Below are 22276 nucleotides of genomic sequence, written 5' to 3'. Positions count from 1 at the left end.
TGGGATACAATCGGTTTATGTGGTAAATGTGGTGCAGGCAGACAAACCATCAACAGTGTTAAAATCTGCCTAATACACACAAGAGGGTGTTTATTGTGGAATGAAGGACTGATGTTGACTATCCATAATTGTTATATAAGGATATATTTGTAAAGAAAAAGTTTACCCCCAATTTAATACTTTTGTGCATTTATTATTCTTCACTTACTCACTTTTATCAGGGGTTGCCACAGTGGAATGAACCATCAAATACTCTGGCATATGTTTTATGCAGCAGATGTCCTTTCAGCTGCATTAATATTATTCATCAATATTTATTTACATATATACCAGAAGAAAGTTTTTGTTTTGAGCAGATTTTTATCATCTTTCAGTGAACAATTATTAAAATAACCTTGTTTTTTTAAGTTTTATGATCATTTTAATAGTCTAATTTATATGTAGTTGGAGGCAAAATTATTAATTAGCCCTCCTGTGAACATTTAATTTGTTTCAAATTTATCCCAAGTGCTGTTTTCATCACATTTTTAAACATAATAGTTTTAATAACTAATTTATTTTACTTTGCTACCATGAAAGTTAATAATATTCTACTAGTCGTGAGATACTAGTATTTAGCTTAAAGTGCAATTTAAAGGATTAACTAAGTTAATTGGGTTAACTAGGCAAATTATGTTAATTAGCAAGTCACTGGACAATAGTGCTTTGTTTTAAGGGTTATCAATGTTGACCGTTTTTGACCCGAGGTTTTAATTTTTTAAATTTTGCTAAACTAAGAAATTAGACTTTATACAGGAGAAACATATACTAGCAAATACAGTGAAAAAAAGGTCTTGTTCCGTTAAACACCACTTGGGATATAAAATGCTCAGCATATATGAGTTCACCCCTCACAAATTTCTCGTTTAAATTTATATAATGAGATAGGGAGCTTTACAGTATTATTTTTGTGCATACGTTAAATCATATAATGTAGTAGTCAGTACTAAAGCCAAATCTGGAGCTAATCTAACAAAATAACTTTTAATAATGATCCAAAATTAGTACACCCAAATTCATATGTTGTTAAAATGTAATAAAAAAAATTTCAAAGAGCGAGCATTAAGAGAAACAAAAATTTCTAAAACTGTCTTGCAATTTTGTAGGTTGTAATTCTTTTTCCCCAATATTTGGGATGAATTTAAATGTATTATCTTCCTACTTCTAAAGACGTTCTGTGACTAAAACATTGTTTTAATAAATATATCCATTTAATAAATCTGTTTTGTTCAAATATATGACCTATATTCACTGAGAAATGGATAAAAATATTCATTTCCGTAATGGGTTGTATTCAGTTATGCTAAGCACTGTTTATATAGTTGTTTTCTTAATTTTGTAAGTTAGGGTTAGGGTTAACTATGTTAATATTAACAAGGTTATTATTTAATTTAACTATGCAAGTAATTTCTACTTACATTACATTTAAATCAGTAAAAAAATTCTTCTTTAAAAGTGTTTAAAAAGACTTTTTTTAATTTATAAATTACAGTAAAAACATGTTGACAGGACATATTGATCCTATAATTCTTTACAACATTTATACATATTTAACCATATTACAGATATAAATATAGAAAAATAATAGATTAATTAAAATAATTCAAATAGATAAGTAATAAAAACATGTACAGACATATTTTGACAAAGAAAACCTACTAAACATTTAATGAAATTAATAAAACTACATTTCTACGAAAAAAATAAAATGGATCATTTTAAAAATAAAACCTATTTCAGACAGAAATAAAAAAACAAATAATAATAGCACTGACACAAAATCTACAATTGTTTTAATTTCTTTCTAACTGCACACAGTATGCTAGCAGGCATTACAGTGTAGGCATCCTAACATTGCTACTCATATCATTAAGAGCATGCATTCAAAGCCATTTGGTGATTTGCATACAGAACAATATCATATGAGGCTTAAACTTTGTTTATAAAACAAACATTGGGCATATTTCCAAGCCAAGTGCACTTTTTGGCATGTGTATGTTAAGTGATGCCATATCCAAGTCCCAGACTTGAACTGGATGGATTTGCATGTGGATAATCTCATTAAAGGAATAAATTAAGGGAAAACTGCTGACGACTTAAATCAAGCATTGTGTTAGGGTAGGTCATATTCATTATCTGGTCTAATGTCTTCCTTCAGGGCACAAGATAATTCCAATGGTAGACAACGAAATCTGGGACAAGAATGAATGGAAGTGACTAGGATATATGTGCGCCTTTATCACTTTTTAGGTACATAAAACATTTAAAAGTGCATGTAAAAGAATAAAGAAAGATGAACGTTAAACATTATATCATTCATTGTATATGACTCACAAAATTATACATCAAAAATGAACATGTTGAATTGAGTCTATAAAAAATGCATCAGAAGAGTGAAAGATAAAGTAAAGCCAAACTGACAGACTGATGATATATTAGACTCACCTCTGAATGTCTGCCAGAGACGCGGGAATCAGTCCAAGCTCTCAGTCAGGATAAAAAATATTCATAAATTCATTCCAAATGACTCCACAAAAAAAACCAAAAGCTCCAGCGAGAAAGCACACGCTCTCCGGGACGCTTAGGTCTTGGGTCCTGCCGCGGTCTGCTTGGCCAACAAGTGCCAGCTCCTTGTCTTAACTAAAAAAGACCTTTAATTACAGATTCATGTTATCTCTATTAGCTAGGCTTTATCTGCCTGCTTAAGCCCCCCCTTACCTGACATCACTATGATCTCTCGCCCAACTGCACACGGGACACTCTGCTGAAATGTAATTAAGAGCACTGCCTAAGCACAGTGGCTAAACCTCTTTCAACATTTACCTCAGTAATCCTCTGTTAGTACTTTAAGACCGCGAATAAGACACCTAAATGCTCAACTTCCTTTTCCACAGAAAAGACAGTGTCGATTGAAATCAAGCAGAACGTGCACGCGCATCTCCATTGATTGTTTTTTTTTTTTATGCATGCACTTCATAGTAATGGTTCTCCATAACAGGTCTCGCCGGGTGATTGCCCTCCTGACTATGTTGTGGAGGATCATGTGCTCAGACTTGTTAATCTGACAGTTTGCGCTCACCACCCGCTTACAGCATCGTCTGCACTTCCCAGACTTATATTTTTTAACACTGAGAGGATCAGGGAGAATTAGTACAGGGATAGGTGTGCGCACAATTGGGCGGCATATGAGCATTTTGCTGGAAAACAGATTCTGGAGGAGACGCAGAGATTGGCGGCCAAGCGCTCAACTCCCGCAGGGATAAGCTGACAGAGGGCTAATAAAGCTGTTTTGCTGATTATTATAAATGGGCCCTACGCAACCACCTCCTGTGCGATGCCAAGCTTTGTAAGAAATAAGCAAACAAATGTTGGTGAAGATGCAGGAATTTCATGCGCTCATGACATGAACTCTCTATCACAATAGTGCTAAAGCTGAGGCTGTGGAAATGACGGTATGCTATAACAGGGAGAATGATCAAATATATTAATGAGGCATTAAACTGATCACAATATTCCTATTTTGAATGCATTTTGTTCTTTTGAACTGTCTATTCTTCAAAGAATCATGTCAAAATCTATAATAGTTTCCAAATATCAAGCAAAACAATTGGAATACATCGAAAATAATCATTCTTGAAAATGTTTCATGAGCAAGTTTGCATATTAGAATTCTAAAAATATCACATGGCACTGAAGTGCAGAGTAAATTAAAATCCAAAATATCTTAGAATATAATTACTTCAGTTTACTTACAGTCTCAGTGAGCATAAAGATACTTCTATCAAAAACATTAAAAACTTTTGAACCTTAGTGTATAAAAACAAGCTGAACATTTCATTTTAAACCTATCAATGACTACCACTTTCCTCAATAAAGGTGTAGTAGGTGATCTGCCTAAATGCTATCCGTTTGCATGATATCGTTCAAATACAATTCCTCCCCCTCCTGAAATCACGAACGTGCACTGTAAAGATGACAAAGACCTACTAGATTCACCAGTTAGAAAACTTTATAGTACTTTATAATACTACAATTACGAATGAAAAACTGTTTTATAACTAGCACGTTTTCAGTTGTGTAGTTAGCAAACAAAACTTGTCATAATGTGCAATATTTCATGCATGCAAGGATCGCTGGTCTCACTCTCTCACATGCTGTCCTAAAGCCACTACTGTATTCTTTGTGGTTAGTCAGCGGCATGCAGGAATTACACTCATTGCTAAGCCATTCTTACATGCTATTTCAGACCGAATATTCAAAGTAGCATGGTAAACAATATAGGGGCTGCGTCACAGTTTGTCATTGTTCAAAAAAGAACCAATGTGAAAATAAAACCAACTTCACCTCAGTAAAGCAGGCTAGGCGGAAAAGCGCTATTTACTGATGTTTTGTTGTTAAAGTAAATATAAATCTACATTATTGATGCTGTAAAAGGTCTTTTATGAAGCTGAAAATAGTCACATCAATCGTTTGTTGAAAGATTTCAGCGGCTGAACAACATTTCTGTGCATATAACCCATTCATAACAATAAAATCTACATAAGCTTTGCGTTGACTAAAATAGTTTTAAAACATAACATTACCTGTCTGAAAGAAACATTTTCGCATACACCTCCAGTGTGCGAAAGTAACTCTAATATTCATCCAGGATTTTAAAGGTTTAAGGGAGCATTTGTTTTTAGCGCTGTCACTCGTGTCCACATAACCGGCTTGAACGTGCATCAGCGAATCTGCGTGAACAGGGGTGCACGGATGTACAAATCTAAATTTGCTGATGGACTGCTTGGGCTACTTATCAGAATTATGGGAATTACCGGCCTGACAATAAGTAATTAGATGAACATTTTTTAGTTTTATGCCTTACCCAGAATATTACATATAAGTAATACATATAAATACATTTAGATCATTTACTTTAATCATTACTATTAGAATGTGAAGAGACTTTCAATCAGCACAACAAAAATATTTCGGAAGACAATCACCTACTGCACATATAACTGTGTATTTTCAATATTTTTTAGGTATTAAAATTTCTGGTGAGAAAAAACATTGACTATTGTTTACATTTATTAATTTAGTCCTACGCTTTTATTTAAAGTACTTCAAATCATCAGAGAGAAGCAGTATATACAGTTGAAGTCAGAATTATTAGCTCCCTGTTTATTTTTTCCCTAATTTATGTTTAACAGAAAGAAGTTTTTTCCAACACATTTCTAAACATAATAGTTTTAATAAGTCATTTCTAATAACTGATTTAATTTATCTTTGCCATGATGACAGTACATAATATTTTGCTAGATATTTTTCAAGACACTTCAATACAGCTTAAAGTGACATTTAAAGGCTTAACTAGGTTAATTAGGTAGGATAGGGTAATTAAGCAAGTCATTGCATAACGATAGTTTTTTCAGTAGACTATCGAAAAAAAAATAGCTTAAAGTGACTAATAATTTTGACCTTAAAATGTTTTTTTTTTTATTTAAGCTGCTTTAATTCTAGCCGAAATAATACAATTAAGACTTTCTCCAGAAGAAAAAATATTTTCAGACATATTGTGAAAATTTCTTTGCCCTGTTAAACATCATTTGGGAAATATTTAAAAAGAAAAGAAAATTCAAAGGGGGGCTGATAATTCTGACTTCAACTGTAAATGCTGAGATGTATGGGGTATTATAGTATGGTTTATAAGAAGGTGTCTGGTCAATATGGAGAGGAAAAGAGAGTGTCTCCTACAAGTGATTTGTCAAGCCCTTTCGTCTGTGTGAAGCACACTCAGAACTGCATGATGTTTTTCCTGAAACATGAAGTGAGGACAAGAAAGTGTCTGGTGCATGTGGAGTGGAGAGAATGTGTTTAACACATAATCTTTATTTGGAAGCTCTGCTTCAAATAACAAATAACAGAACTGTAAAACTACAGTTTAAATTAATTAGATTACATTTGCTTCTCTCAATTAAGTGAAAATACATTCTGTTTAAGAGAAAAAGAATTCTGTCAACCTAAAAATCTGATTGTTTTCAAATTTCACAGCAATTCATAATTTTTTGATTTAGTGGCTAATTCGTACGAATTCATACAATCTCATTTGTACAATTTAGTACGATTTATTTATTCCCCAATGATGGTTGGGTTAAGGGGTGGTGTTTGGTACCATGCCTTCTTTTCAAAATTACACATTTTTGTAAAACTGAACAAATTCATATGAATTAGCCACTAAACTGACAAAAACATAAAATAGTTACGTTTCCTCGTGAGATATGGCTGAATAAACTTAAACTGACTGGCAGATTTCTATTTTCTACTGTCATCAGGCTGTATAAAGTATTTACCCAGCAGGCACACAATGTCATAAGAGATTAATATTAGATTACATTTAGGTTGTGATGTTGGGTGACCAAAATTGAATGGACATTACATTACATTGGCGTCCAATAACGATGTCAAATGTTTTTGGGCTGTGACGGTAAGTGACCAAAATCCAACGTCAAGCCAGCATCTTAAAGCAACGTCTTATTGATGTAAAACACTGACTTTTATTCGTCAGGTATGGCAACCAAAATCCAACATCTGATAGTCATAGTGGTAACGTCCACACAATGTCAAGCTGGAACATCATTAGACATTGATATTTGGTTGTTTTTAGGGTTTCAGTGGAGTTACCATTGAAGAGAAGTGTATAGTATGCACTTAGATAAGCTGAATAATTTAAGACTAGAGTAAAGAAATGAGCAGTCCACCCATGAAGCTCTGGGTTAAAATGTTTATTCAAGCAGCTTGTGTGAGTTCATGTATTTGTTTAGTGCAAAATAAAAAAATAAATTTTAACTTAATTTTAGGGGCGGCGTGGTGGCGCAGTGGGTAACCCTTTAGCCTCACAGCAAGAATGTCGCTGTTTCGAGCCTCAGCTGGGTCAGTTGACATTTCTGTGTGGGGTTTGCATGTTCTCCCCGTGCTGGCGTGGGTTTCCCTTCGGGTGCTCCGGTTTCCCCCCCCAAGTATAAAGACATATTGGTGACTTGGGTAAGCTAAATTGTCCGTAGGGTATGTGTGTGAATGAGAGTGTGTGGGTGTTTCCCAGTGATAGGTTGCAGCTGGAAACTCATCCGCTGCGTAAACCATATGCTGGATAAGTTGGTTGTTCATTCCACTGTGGCGACCCCCTATTAACAAAGGGACTAAGCCCAACAGAAAAATAAATGAATGTATTTACATTTAATGAAAATATTTTGAGGGACTCGGTTTTCCCTAATGGTTTAAGTATTCTGAACTTTTGAACTAAAAACTGAATCAAGTTTAAAGTGGAGATCAGACATCAGCTGGTTACCAGAGAAGTGTTTGCTGAGATGGTCAAAATCAGCCAAAAAGAGAGAATCAAGAATAAAGTGCTTAGACATGGAAAGAACAGAGCATTAAGACATGTAAACCACTAATTTAAGAATCTATGCGGACTAAAGCTTTCTAAGAGGGATTTCGGCCCGGCCTGTTTGTGCACTGTATTATAGAGTCACAGTGAGGCGAAGGGATAATGTGGGATTTAACCCCAAAACCACCCACTAAACACTCCGTTTGCTATGTCTGAATTATGCCCGAGGATAAAGGGACACTCCATACAAATGAAAAAGATAATAAACAGATGCACTGCACAATAAATCATAATACCCTTTCATTAAAAAATGGCCTGCATACTGTTAGTCATTAGTGTTTTATTGTGTATTTATTCTTTGCAGTTGCATTATGGGAACTTGATCTCTGCTCTGACAACTTTCGGTGTTAAAAATTGTAACATTGTGACTTTTATTGACAGTTTTAGTAGTTTGAAATGAGAAATAATATGACAAATGTCAAACTACTAAAATGTTAATAAAGGAAACACAGAAGAGCTTTATGTCTCACTATGACCTCTGTCCCCTACAGGCCATGCCATGATAAGCATACAGTCCATAGACCTGCAGTATTAGCCTTAATTAACAGGTCGTTTAGGCTGATGAACATCCTGGACCAATTTTATAATTCTGTAAGCAGTCTATAAGAATCCTAAAAACATGTTTTGTTTTTTATTTTAGTTTTTCTAAAATAAATAAATAATAATAAGTAGATATTAATTTTATGATACAATTTTACATTATAACTAAACATACACGTATATAATGCATAATTGTACATATGATATATATGTGTATGATGGGCATGTTTGACCTTTTAAAATTAAACTTTTAAAGCAAATATAAATACTGTAATCTATTAAAGATTTACATTTAAAGAAAAACATTTCAAATATCAAAATACATTTAAACAAAACACCAAACCTTTGGAAATGTCCATCTCATAACCATTCTGTTTGGTCAATCACGACATTGCTAGGCATGTTATTCCCAGATAACATAATAAACTAATGACACAGACTCACACAGGTACTTCGAAGAATCTTGGCAATTAGTTCACACATTCCTATCTATATTTATATATTTATGATGCATTCTGTGACTAAATAAGTAATCTTGGCTGCATTCATTTCTGTTTATCAAACCCCTTCAGACCTGAATTATGTTCCAACTTTGAAAAATGTTTCCCCTGTTCATAAGACTTTCATAAACGAGACTAAATCAAAAGAAAAACGCCCTGGGCGCCTACCTAGGGAGGTGTTCCAGGCATGCCCACCAGGAGGAGGCCTCGGGGAAGACCCAAGACATGCTGGAGGGACTATGTCTCTCAGCTAGCCTGGGAATGCCTCGGTATCCCCGCCGGAGGAGCTGGAGGAAGTGTCTGGGGAGAGGGAAGTCGGGGTTCTCTTCTAATACTGCTGCCCCAGTGACTCTGCCCTGGAAAAGTGGATGAGAATGAATGAATGAATGAATGAATGAATGAATGAATGAACGAACGAATTAGTTAAACAATCAATGAATAAAAAGAATAAAAATGTCAATCACTTTAAATTGATTTTATTTTTATTTCAATGAACATCAGGTCAAAACAGCTGCACTTCAAAAACAATATACAAATATGAAATAAAAAAATTAAAATTAAAATTTTTGAACTGTACTTGTACAGTAGTTTCTTCTGAAGGTTACAAACTTGAATAATATAACTTTTTAACTTTAATTTTCATGTTTTTGTTTTATAGGCTGCACATTATTAGAACCCATTGTACATTTTAATGGATATACATTTTAAAAAATAGTTCACCCAAAAACAAAGATTCTGTCATTTACTTGTTTCAAACCTTTCAAACTCAAAGATTTTTTTCTGTTGGACACCAGAAACCATTGACTTCCACAGTTTTTTCCTTCTATGGGAGGAAATGATTACAGGTTTTCAGCTCTTTTTTGTGTTCAACAGAAAAGGACAAACTCATAAGAAGTATCCCTGAGAACTAGGGCTGCACAATATATTGTTTGAGCATCGATATCGCAATGTGTGCATCCGCAATTGTCACATCGCAAGATATGCAATGCTGAGTTAGGATTATAGATGACCAGAAACCACAGGTCAAAACACACTAGATTTGGGGAGACACAGCAGAAATGAACCGTAATAGAGTGAAAGTTTAATTTTATACAATTATTTATATTGTGAAGACTATACAGTGCTATTTTACATTTGATTATTTAACTTCTGTACCTGAATACTGCTGCTCTCTCCAGAAATCCATAAAGCACAGTTTGTTTCACTATTAATATTTGCTCAGTTGTGTTTATTTATGACTGTAGTTTCTGTATATAATAAATTACACAAAAATATATTTATATTTCACTCCCCTACAAAATCATCCCTTTATTAATCCAGGGTCGCCACAGCAGAATGAACCGCCAACTTATCCAGCACATGTTTTACACAGCGGATGCCCTTCCAGCTGCAACCCATCTCTGGGAAACATCCATACACTCTCATTCACACACATACACTATGGACAATTTAGCCTACCCAATTCACCTGTACCGTATGTCTTTAGACTTGTGGGGGAAACCGGAGCACCCGGAGGAAACCCACGCAAACACAGGGAGAACATGCAGAGAACAGCGACCTTCTTGCTGTGAGGCGACAGCACTACCTACTGCGCCACTGCATCGCCCTAAAAGTTAGTATCCGATTTGTGACTTTTATAAATAAGTGCTATCCTTATTTTTCTATACACTCTATGAAATATTGGCAAACATATCAATAATGCGAATAAAATCATTCAAAATGTTGCTCACTACTGTGTTTGGAACAAAGAGGTGCCATGCCTTTTTTCACCCTAGTGGATATTTCTCAAATTACATCAAACAGAGCTTTACTGCTATTTGATTGGATGACAAAAGTCCAATATCATGGACAACAAGCTTTAAATTTGGTGAAATGCCATGAAACCAAAACAACAACAACAACCTGATATGTGATTTCCATTGAAATGGACCGGGGTCCAAAAGGGTTACATGTAATTCAAGAATTAGTAAATTAATGCAACTCAGTTGTTTTGTGTCTGCTTTTTAGTTTTGTCACACGTAGTCTTGTAATAAGGAGGATAATTTACATAATATGGTTCATATTCTTATTGTTTTATTGCATCTTTTTTATTGTTGTGCTGTTTCTGCTTTTGTTGGTATTCTGCCTTGTAGCGCTTTGAGTTTAATAAAAGTGCATTACAAATAAAATGTATTATTATTATTATTATTATTATAGGTGTTTTTTGTTTACACAGAATAAAGCTTTTTACACTCAAACAAGATCTGATCAGCCTTTGATTTTATTCTGCAAGAACAACCGCCTCTAGTTGTACATTATTTCTTACTTATTAGTGTACATATAAGTTAGTACTAAAAAGTACAAGCATATAACTCATGGTACATTTAAGATTACTACTAAAATAAATCTACTCACCTTCAAGTGACTCCAAACCTGTCTGAGTTTCCTTTTGAACACAAGATATTTTAAAGAATGTTGTACACTAATTGACCTGCAAGAAAAAGCAATACATGTGAGCTAACAATCTTTTTATGTTCAACTGAAGACAAAACCGGTTCGGAACAAGTGGAAGCTAAGAAAATTATGACTATTTTTTATTTTATTTTTTGTGGGGTGTGGGGGGTAAAGTAATCTTTGAAAAATTGGCTTACTAAGTTTTTAATATACCATCGTAGACCCTTTAGGTGCAAATGTGTACCTCATTAAAAGATTAACTGTTATTTCAGGCATGAAGTGTTTAGGGGCAAAACCAATATGGCATTTACAGTAATCATTTGCTGTGAATGATGTAAGTAAGCCCCACCCCTGAGATATATTAACATGATCTGTTTCATGGGGAAGGTTGAGGCTCTTCACATCTGTTCAAACAAGGCCTTGTGTTAAACAAAGGTCATTCTCTACCTTAGATCCTTCTCTACACTAAAAAGGACACTAAAGAACTCTAAATGGTATTAAAGAACTGGTTAAATAAATTTGATCATTTGCAGCATTCAAGTAGGCCAATGTGACCATTATAACACTAATCAAATGTCTTACTTCATAAAATCTTACTACAGACTTAATGAATTTTTTAGATAATATATATGTATAATACAACTGGAATCATGCAATAAATGAATACATTTATCTAAATTAAATCTAGTTGCAATAAAATTCTACTTCTGATAAAACTCTGCTTATAAAACATTTACATAATTGTACATTACATAAAATGTTATTTTTTTGTATGTTGTGTAACAAAATAATATGTAACTTATTTGGCATGCATCCAGCAAGACTCATACCCTTATCTGTATACATTTCAGTCCAACAAAAAGTTACAAAAGGAATTTGTAAGATCATAATCCACAACATATTATTTTATATGTGAAATATATATATATAATTATGATTGTTTTATTTTTTATCATCAAAATAGCTACACATTTGATTTCAGTGAAAAAAGAAGAAAGTTATTTGAATGTTATTGTAAGGTATTTAAAATATAAATAAGAATAAGAACTTAAATTTAGACTTAAATTTAGACAGTTTAACATTACCTAGTGTGTACATCTCACCATCAGACTCTTGTTGTTCTGTATTTCTACTTCACACCACCAGATGTCATAGTATTGATGACAATGACAGAATTTAAATTAATTAAAATCGGTAATAAAGCATGACAAATGATTTACCCTTTCCTTAAAGTCTTTGGTAGTTCTGGCATGGTTAAATATGAGCATTATTGGGAGTCCTCCATCAGCATGTGCTATTCTGATGCATATTCTGTATTAAGTACATAGTATCTAATATACTATATCTAGGTACATTTGTTTAATTGCTTATTTCGTGTTTCTTTATTTTTTTTTCTAATGCTTGAACAGGATGCTTGAGGGACTTAAGTATCTTTTTTCTTCACTATTCTTTTACACAACTGAGTGTATATTTGATCACAAATGCCTGTAACATTCAAAACAGCAACAGATGAGAACACTAATTATGCAGCTCCATTATGCAAATCCCTATCTATAGCATAAGCTTAGATTTTTTTTTTCACTTGACAAAAACAAATACATAAATTTATTTAATATTTGACAGTTGTCTTCATTTTTTGGACGCCTCTAATTTCTGTGAGGGATGCAAACCGGGTCCAGTTGCAAGCTGAGCTAACCCTAACCCTAATCCTACCCCTCACAGTGACATCACTAGCTCCAATGAGTGCATTGTGTCTTACATTGCATCTTTGAGAAATGCAATGTCTGCTTGCATATGCAAGTCTGCATTTAGATACTATTGGCATTGGATATTATATCTCATTCGCAGGCATCAGGGAACCAGTATAAATATGTGGGAAGGCTCCCAGAACTTCCGGGAGACTTGGAATGTCTCCAATACACTTTACTAAACGTCATCTCTTTATGCAGAGGTTTATATTATCATGTGTGCGTATAAGAAAGTACTCAAAGCTGAGCTCATTAATATTCACGATCATTCCAAATATGGTCAATAAGGACCCTCTGATTCTAGAGGTATTTTATGTATTAAACTAGCAATTAATGAGCATATACAACTGTTTCTGAAGATTTTTTAAACTTACTTAAGGCACAAACCTACTATGTAGACATCAGAAAACAATTTAACTTATTAAATCAATACAGTATATGGCACCTTTAAAAAGTAACCTATTCTATAAAGTCTGATTATGGGTTTTATGAGTGAAATTTGGAAATATTAATTTTGCTATTTGTTGTTATTGTCACAGTGGACTCATGGAAAGTAAAGTTTCACAAACACACTTCAGATTTTCAGTAAAACTTTTAAATGACTTCATACTTATTTTTTAAAAACTATGAATCTGATATACTCAGCTTACATGCTTTTTACATACTATTTAGTATATAACTATGCAAATTAGAAAGCAGCATTGCATATTTATCACATAGGTAGTACAATTTTAGCACATTGCTATGTTTCTAGCATTATTTAACTGTAAGCTTGTTTTTACCATGAGAAAGCACACCAATTAACACGATTTAATGCCACTCTTTGTATTTCTCACCCACCCTTCACCCTCCAATATTTCCACAACTTGAGGACCCCGTTGATAACATTTGTCTTCACAGATTGAACAGAATAAGGATGTAATATTGCAGCTTTTACCTGCATGATATAACTTAAAGTGCCTGATATTTGCAGTCTGTTTTCTTAAAGCTTTCAACTGAAGTATTGCAGCTATAGAGAGTGCATTATTTCAGTGAGGATGAGAGGAAATATTCATTATTAACTTATTAAATGTATAAATTGGATTACAACTTTAAAAAAGCAGTTTGTCATGTGACTCATTTTAAAATGACTTAAAAATGTTTAATGTTTCTTCCTACATACGTTTTGTGCAAATAAGAACAAAGGACAAAAAACATTTAAATAATATTTATATTTTGTTCTTTATTCAAAGTTTGATTAATGCTGATTAAGGAACAGCTTTAGTACTTCACATAGGATTAGGTAGATACCGTTCACATTTTCTCCATATTCTCGTGCTGTGTGAGTACAGCATATACAGAAACAGCACATTTACAGAAGTAGACTGTCAAAGGCAGCTGCTTTAGGGCATTCCGCTACACAGCGCTGGTCTCTGGTCGGTCTCAGTGAAAGCCTCAGTACCGATGCCATGAGATTTGAGGATGTCCAGCAGCTCAGAGACAGTCTCCTTATCAAGTGTGCGACTCCGACTCATGATCCAGGAATACTCAGCATGGAAGAGATTGTTGAAATCAGTGCAGGAGTAAACCAGGGTGTAGTCATCATAATCAGTGGCCAGAACCCAGTATGGTGAAGGAGGAGCATCTACAGGAGGAAGATCCCAAATCAGTGACTCTTCAATAAATACACCAAATGCCTAGAATGATTTGTTCTGACTCACCTTCAAAGAAGCTGACTTCAAGTTTGGCAGGCTCTGAGGCATCTACAATCTTGGCAGTTCCCTCAATGAAGTTGATGGTGCCATTAGAGCTGAAGAGATTCACATCAAATATATTAAGTTTCAAGGTTTCACAAGAAAGTGCAGGAATATTATGAGTATTTATAAACCATTGTGAATGTAAATTTGCTTCAGGTATCCAAAATATTTTCAATATTCAGAAAATTAACAAATATATAACTTATTTGATATTATTTTATGTAATGTGCTGATCAGAACCTACAGAATCTCATCATTTCGGACCAGGACGATGCCGTCACTCAGGGTGTAAGTGGCCTGACAGCACTCGCCCAACTGGAACGGTGAAGGGAACTTCATGATCTCATGCCATCTACCCATGTACTAGCAAAAGACACAAAAATTTATGCAACAGGACCATTTCGTTTGAAAAATCACATACGTTTGCAGTTGAACATATTAACAAGTACTTAATAAATATTTTTGACCAAAAGTTTACCCTTGTGGGATCAAAGTCTTGCTGAACAGGAGGCTGTGGACATTTTCCAGAGCCGATGGACTGAGCGCTGACCGCCAACACTGCCAGCAGTGTCACAGACACAACCTGAAGAGCCTGCATTCTCTCTGTTTCAACCTGGAAAACAGTCAGATTTGAAGACCAGAGACAAACATTTTGCTGGAAATTGAGACTGAAAACCCAAGCATCATCTTACCTGTTTGGACTCACGAGTGAAGCTTGTGTTCAAGGTGGAGAACTGTGACAAACAGTGACCAACTTCTGTATTTATAGACGATTGATTTGTTATATCACTGACTCCACCTCCTCAACTGACATAACCTCATTAGTAGAGGTTTGGGGAACCGGGGCATCTGCTCAAACAGATGTTGAAGGTTAAATAAACACACCTTGGGAAAAAGGTGTTTTGAGTGAAGAACGGAGTGATGACTGACTGTAGCTTTCCATACCCATAAAACTAAAGCTCTGTTAGTTGTTCAAATCATTTTTTCCAAATCATCAATTTTTCGAATGAATTTTCTTTGTGTTATTTAATAATGAATAAATGTTCCTTTCTGTGGGAGTATATACAGATTGTGAATTGAACTGTAACAGTAAAATTTACACTTATTGATGTGAAAGAACACAAAACATAAATACCAAAGTCTATGTGCCATTATATCTGTCAGCTTAGCATATTTTTATGAGAACAATTTTTGCTGAGGATATTCATTGTCATTTCTCATTTGGATTTCACCTCTCTTTGATTTCAGGTCTGAGAACTCCATTAGTCTCATTAGTAGAAGTAAGTTGAATTCTGAAGTTTCGTTACACTGCATCTTGCATGGACAGTTTGGGTGAATTTAACTAATTAATAAAGCTGTAATTATGAAGCTGTAGTTCACACAAATTTTGAATGTCAAATTTCTTCTAGCATCTAAAATGTTATACAATGTTTTCCATTCATTCTTTTGTTATGAAAGAGGTGCATGAAGTTGTATTCTCAACTGAAGGTCACGTCACATGCAAATCTTTCACAATGTTCTTATCACAGCAGCGTTATTTAACTTCTCAGGCACAATGATACATGAAAAACATAGACCAGTCTGATGTACAACTCATCTCTGGCTCAAAAAACTGTATTTTTTTCTGAAGAATCAGACTGTTTTTAACAGTAATGTTTTGATGCCACGTTCCACCACACCTGTCAGAAGCTGGTGACTTTATTTTACCAGCCATGGTGAATTAAACGTTTATCAACCATTAATATTTATATGTCTTTTCTGGACATGACACTGTTTGTGTGTTATCTACGGTGGTCGAGAAAGCTTAATGTGCTGCAATTTAAGAAAGCATGTGCAATTACAAAAAACACCAGCAAATAAAGAAACGATCTTCATCATTTTCACAGCACACGTGTTGCAAATTGGCCACAACACAAAAAAGTGAAGAAACGCACTGCAAATTGGTCCACTTAACACAATATTGCAAATATCCACTTAACACAACATGACAAACCCTGCTGAGATATGGATGTGTTATTATGCCGTGACTGTTGCTCAGTGAAGTGATTGGTGGTCTTTGAAAGGTTTTTCGTTTATTTTAATATCCTGATTACACGACATAATAACACATCCATATCTTAGCAAGGTCCCCTTGAAACATTTCCGTTGTGTTAAGTGGATATTTGCAAGTGTCGTGACTTGTGACCTATTGCTGCGGGTTTCTTCACTTGGTTGTGTTGTGGCCAATTTGCAACACATGTGCTGTCAAACTGATGAAGATCATTTCTTTATTTGCTGGTGTTTTATATAATTGCATGTGCTTTCTTAAATTGCAGCGCATTAAGTTCTCCTGGCCAGTAAGTATTATTATCAGTAAGTTATCAGTAAGTATCATTGAAAGTGTTCATGTTTTGTAACTAAGGAATTTTTTCAAGTCTAAAAACTTTGGTTTATTAGTCTAGGAAGTTGTTCAAATATATATAAATATTGTACCTTGCAAACTTCAATGTGAATTTAGCATTTTCCTTAGATATTGCACCATGTGTCTCAAACCTGTCAACTCTCCTATTTTTTCCGGGATTCTCCCATATTTTACAGTTCTATCCCGCTATCATATCGTAAAGGTATTTTCCTGTATTGCTCCCGTATTTTCAGTCTTTCTATGAAGGGTGGCAATAAACATTAAAGAGTCAAGCGTTTCTATACGCAAACCATACCGCCAAACCACCAGGGGACGCCTCCCTACTCTTCAATGTGAATCTCTTCTGAGCTTTCATTTTATTTAGGCATGAAAACACTTTGAAATAAATATAAAAACAGCTGGATTCACTACCTTTTCATTACATGTGCTGTCGCTCCTCCTATGCAATCCTCAAAACAGTCAGTTCATGTATCATGTTTATGACTGTCAGCTGACGCGCTCCATAGTGATTAATAGACGCTGTACATGTGATCTGAAGTAGAGCGAAAGTGGACACTCTTGGTTTTGGGTTCATGTTTAAACAGACATATACACATAATTAATAATACTAATAACATCTAAAAATGTCGATCTTGGTGGATTTTCTTTCAAACACAACTAATTTTGTCTTAAATGAGTATAAAACATTAGGAAAGCAATCGAATACTTTCATTATAGATCTGTGCAATCAAACAAAAAGTCTAAATGAGAAATTAATTCACTGCTCTTTAATCAGAATGTTTAAATTATACAGTGAAGAAATGAGATTTAATAACTTTTTTCTATGTCTTTATAATAGTAATTAATTTTAATAGGCTAAACTGCTAATTTATTTACAGCTAATGAATACTGTTTATTGTATCCTTTGTAAATAATAATAATAATAATAAAACATATTACTGACCGTTTAACTGATTATTTACAATAAAACAGCTCCAGATTAACCTATTTAGTATTTTTATTTGGGGGGGGTGGAGGTGAGTGGGATATAAGGGTGGGCATATCCCTTATTTTCACATCCCAGTAAGGTTACTATTTTTTATTTATATACATGCATAACAAATAAATTTGCAAAAAATATATAGCCCGCAACATATATATATATTTTTATGCACATCTATAATTTCCAAGGATTTTCATATTTATGCCATTTAAGCCAGTGTTATTTTAGTATCACGTATAGATATTGAGCTTTTTTTTTTATCAATAATTATGATGTATTTGGTATTTACATTCCTATCTTACTTTTGAAATGGTTCTCCTAACTTTTAATGTTATACAATGTTTTTTCCATTCATTTCGTTATGAAAGGCGTGTGCAAAGTGGTGTCCTCAGCTGGAGGTCGAGACACATGTGAATCCTTCCCAAACACACCAGTGTTTTTTGACTTATCACAAACACTTGCAACATGCAAAACACACAGCTACACGTGAGCATACGGTCCTTGTGTAATGAAAAAATCTGTTGCAGAAATACTTTTTTTTCCACAGTTTTTGGTGTGGGCAACCATGAGCAGCCGCCTCATTATAGCGCCCTCTATCTGACAGCATAACCATTACAGGTAACCATAACACTTGCTTTAGAAAAAAGGTCTCAAACTCAATTCCTGGAGGGCCACAGCTCTGCACAGTTTTGCTGCAACCCTGATCAAACACAACTGATTCAAATAATCAAGGTCTTCAAGACTACTAGACACTCCTAAATCAGCTGTGTTTGATTAGGGTTGGAGCAAAGCTGTGCAGAGCTGTGGCCCTCCAGGAATTGAGTTTGAGACTTTTGATTTAGATGCTTTCTGTGTTACTTTTCCATACACAATCATGCCCTAAACTTGAACTTTATTTTAGTTCAACTTTAAAAAAAAAAGTTCAATTTAAAAGACCAAGCAGCGTAGGTTTAGTTTAGATATTCGTCCATTATGGTACATTCTCTCATGACTTCAATTTGCTTAATAACTTACTTCATGTTGGGAATAAACTCACAAAGATGTCTTGGGACAGTCACATGATTCAAATAAATACTCGGCGCTCTCCAGTCCATTGCATATTCAGCACGACTTTAGGAGGTAAGTGTCTTTTGTTTTGGGGTCAAACTTTTGATGGTTGCTTTACAATAAATTTAATCTGTGTGTACTTCACAAGTCAGAAGTGAAAGGCTTGGGGTTAATACTGTTTTCTTAGAGATAAAAATAATAACAATAATAATAATTTATTCAGCAAGACAAAACTTTTATTTAGCCTGCATTCAATTTATCAAAACATTTGCAGTACAGAAATTTGTAATGTTAAGAGAGTGATATACTGAATAATTTGTATGTGTTTTGGTTAAGTTCCTTTTGACCAAAGATTAGCAAAAAAATAAATAAAATAATAAGCTTAAAAAAGATTTTCAACACTGATAATCATATTTATTTTTATTAGAATCAAATTGGGATATTGGAATGATTTCTGAAGGATCGCGTGAGACTAAAGACTTGAGTAATGATGCTGAAAATCTGACTTGCTAATTAAATTACGTTTTGAAATATTTATATTTATAAACACTTCACAATAACAGTACATCAATAATAATGTGTTAATATGTGAACTAAACATTACTTTACTATGAACTAATGATGAGTTAATACATGCGCTAATCATGAACATCAACTACAACATGAGTCACAGGAGTTTATGTGTGAAAAACAGCTGCCTTTATTACTTGTTAATACATGATTGTTAGTTAATTAATGCATTAACTACCACATTACTTTATGCTTAATTAAACTATCACTAACTCATGACAAGTTAATGTATAATTATATTGTAACTTTACTTGTAGGGGCACATCATCATTAACTCACTCTTAACTACTCATGAACTCCTTATGTACGTCCGTCTACTGCGTTTACACAAAATAACAACAGTAAAGTGTTCAGTCAACATCAACAATTTAAACACAGGAGTTCATGAGTAGTTAAGGATGAGTTAATGATGATCTGCCCCTCCATGTAAAGTCATGAATTAATTATACATTAACAGCTCATGAGTTCATGCTGTTTAAATTTAGCTTAAACTTAAATGTTAATTAATGCATTAATTTTTGAATGCACCCATAGGATTTTAAAAATAACTGAAGGAAACGCACACTATCTATTATCTATGATTATTTATTGCTTCCAATCGTCATCAATGTAGTGCAAAATAAGGCTCAAGAATGGGTCCATCGTCCTACTTGACCAGAGATCAGACGCATGCAAAGTTACCACAGAAGTATAAATCCGCCTCAGCCTTAACAGAGCGGGGTTATGTGACTCCACACACGTTAGGGAAAGTAATTGAAACCTGGACCTGGAAAAATTTGATTGATTATAGATTTTGAACGTCGATTCAGATTACATGTAATCACCCAGCCCAAACATTTACCAATAATTAATTAAGGTAGCCGTTATTTACAAATGAATGTGTAGTTGAAGTTAGTTCATGATTAGTGTATGCCTTAACTCATCATTAATTCATAATAATGTTTAATTTACATTTACATTACTCTTTACTGTTATTGTAAAGCGCTACCTTTTATACTTATTGTTTAATATTCAAACTGCAAAACATTTTTTATGAACTGTAATTATTTATTATAAATTGTTGCCTTTTTTAGGTTTTATTTTTGGACAAATAATTGTAGCATTTGTGAATATGAGTCTTATTTTTTTACTGGTCCTAATTGTTTTGAAAGTTTTTTTTATATAGAGCAAAAAGTGCATCAAAATATATGTAGGAAAGTTATATAATGTAAAAAAAATTCTCTGTTTTGACCGTTAAATGACCGTTGTTTTGTTTGTTAATAATGCTGTTTATAACACATGCAAATAGTCAAGTATTTCCCTTTGGCTCAGTCCCTGATTTATCAGGGGACCCACAGCGGAATGAACCACCAACTACTACATGTTTTATGCAGCGGATATTCTTTACTCGTCTTTCTTTTTTTTTTGTAAAGGGTAAAATGAAGGTGTTTCTGGTTGTGTTGGCCCTCTTTCTGCCCCTCATGAGTGCCCAGGTGCCTCACTGGGGTCCTTGCCCAGAGCCTGCAACTCAGCCTGCCTTCAATCTACAAAAAGTAACTAATTTTAACTGCCACTCAACATAAGACATGATGACATCTTACATTCAGCCCTTATATTTACACACAATCTACATGCCTGTATCTCAATATAGTTTATGGGCCGGTGGTTTGAGATCGCTAAACTTCCAGCACAGTTTGAGCGAGGGAGATGCATTGAGACCAACTTCACTCTCAAGCTGGACGGAACGGCTCATGTAGTGAGCTCTGAAATTCTGTGAGTACCAAGTCAATGGATACCTAAGACCAGTGTATAATGTATAAGCTTTATATAACAGATGTACTGTGTATTAGAAAAGGGGAGCTAAAAACGATTGATGGGACGGCTGTGGTGGAAGATAAAAGAAACCCAGCAAAGCTTGGAATTAGTTTCTCCTATGGTAGGAATTTGGTTTTCCTATGAACATCAAATAATGAGTAATTACATGTTTCTTTCATAATGAATAGGAAACATCTTCATGCCCATCATATTTCATGTCTTCTTTATTTGACAGTTTTGCCCTACACGCCATACTGGATTTTGTCCACTGACTATGAGAATTCGGCTCTGGTCTATTCCTGCACTGATGTCTTGAGACTCTTTCATGTAGACTTTGCTTGGATTTTGGGACGCACCCGATCCCTGCCTGCTGCCACCATTGAACATGGAAAGGAGGTTTTTACCAGTAACAACATTGATGTGAGCAGGATGATCTTGAGCAGGCAGCAGGGATGCGACCAAAAACTTTGAATGACTGTAAACTGAAATGTGTTTGACATGTTTTGTAGGCTGTTAAAGTACTATATTATTCTTTTTAATGTTAAGCATACTTTTTTTTAAATGGTTCTATATGGATCTTCAAGGCACCATTTTTCTAGAGTACACAGTTATAAAAAAATGTTATTAAATAGTTAAAGGATATTTGCAAAATAGAAATGTTCCCCATCTGTTTTGGGAGTTTTTGTACCTATAGAATTGAAAGCACAAGTTTCCAATTGATCAAAATAAATTAGAGCACTAACCAAAACCATGTGAACACGCTTGCCTCGAGTCTGTAACTGTTTGTGGTAGGCTACATTCAGCAGCTCCTCGTGGCCGCAAAAAACAAAACACGATTATGAATTGTTATGAAAGGCCTGAAGTAACCTTGATTTAGATTACAAATATGATTTGTAAAATTTTTTCGATTTAAAGTGGCGAAATTTGACCGTCTGGGAATTGTTTGTTTTACATTTTTATCGTTAAACGGTTAAATAAACTATCTTACCTCAGTCCTTCGCAGTTAAACACTGAAGCATGGCGCAGCATATATATGCATATATATATATATGGGTGCAGC

The 22276-nt window shown here is 34.2% G+C and overlaps 2 protein-coding genes across 2 annotated transcripts; one reads left to right on the top strand and one right to left on the bottom strand.

The window, feature by feature from the left end:
• Window positions 1-13888: 13888 nt before the first annotated feature.
• On the bottom strand, window positions 13889-15212 carry apoda.2 (apolipoprotein Da, duplicate 2). The gene is made up of 5 exons (XM_056467403.1): window positions 15115-15212; window positions 14901-15035; window positions 14667-14785; window positions 14387-14475; window positions 13889-14310 (listed from the first exon to the last, which is right to left on the bottom strand). Exons 2-5 carry the CDS (start codon window positions 15018-15020, stop codon window positions 14069-14071), a joined length of 570 nt encoding a protein of 189 aa, XP_056323378.1. The 5' UTR covers window positions 15021-15035; window positions 15115-15212; the 3' UTR covers window positions 13889-14068.
• A 3637-nt stretch (window positions 15213-18849) lies between these two features.
• apoda.1 (apolipoprotein Da, duplicate 1) lies at window positions 18850-21973 on the top strand. Its single transcript, XM_056478461.1, has 5 exons — window positions 18850-18924; window positions 20835-20954; window positions 21053-21174; window positions 21252-21337; window positions 21452-21973. Exons 2-5 carry the CDS (start codon window positions 20841-20843, stop codon window positions 21685-21687), a joined length of 558 nt encoding a protein of 185 aa, XP_056334436.1. The 5' UTR covers window positions 18850-18924; window positions 20835-20840; the 3' UTR covers window positions 21688-21973.
• Window positions 21974-22276: the final 303 nt, after the last annotated feature.

This window comes from Danio aesculapii, chromosome 2 (genome assembly GCF_903798145.1).
Source record: "Danio aesculapii chromosome 2, fDanAes4.1, whole genome shotgun sequence".
In the NCBI taxonomy this organism is placed as follows: domain Eukaryota; kingdom Metazoa; phylum Chordata; class Actinopteri; order Cypriniformes; family Danionidae; genus Danio; species Danio aesculapii.
Note: the sequence above shows the minus strand (reverse complement) of the source record. Positions and strands in the feature narration are given on the sequence as shown.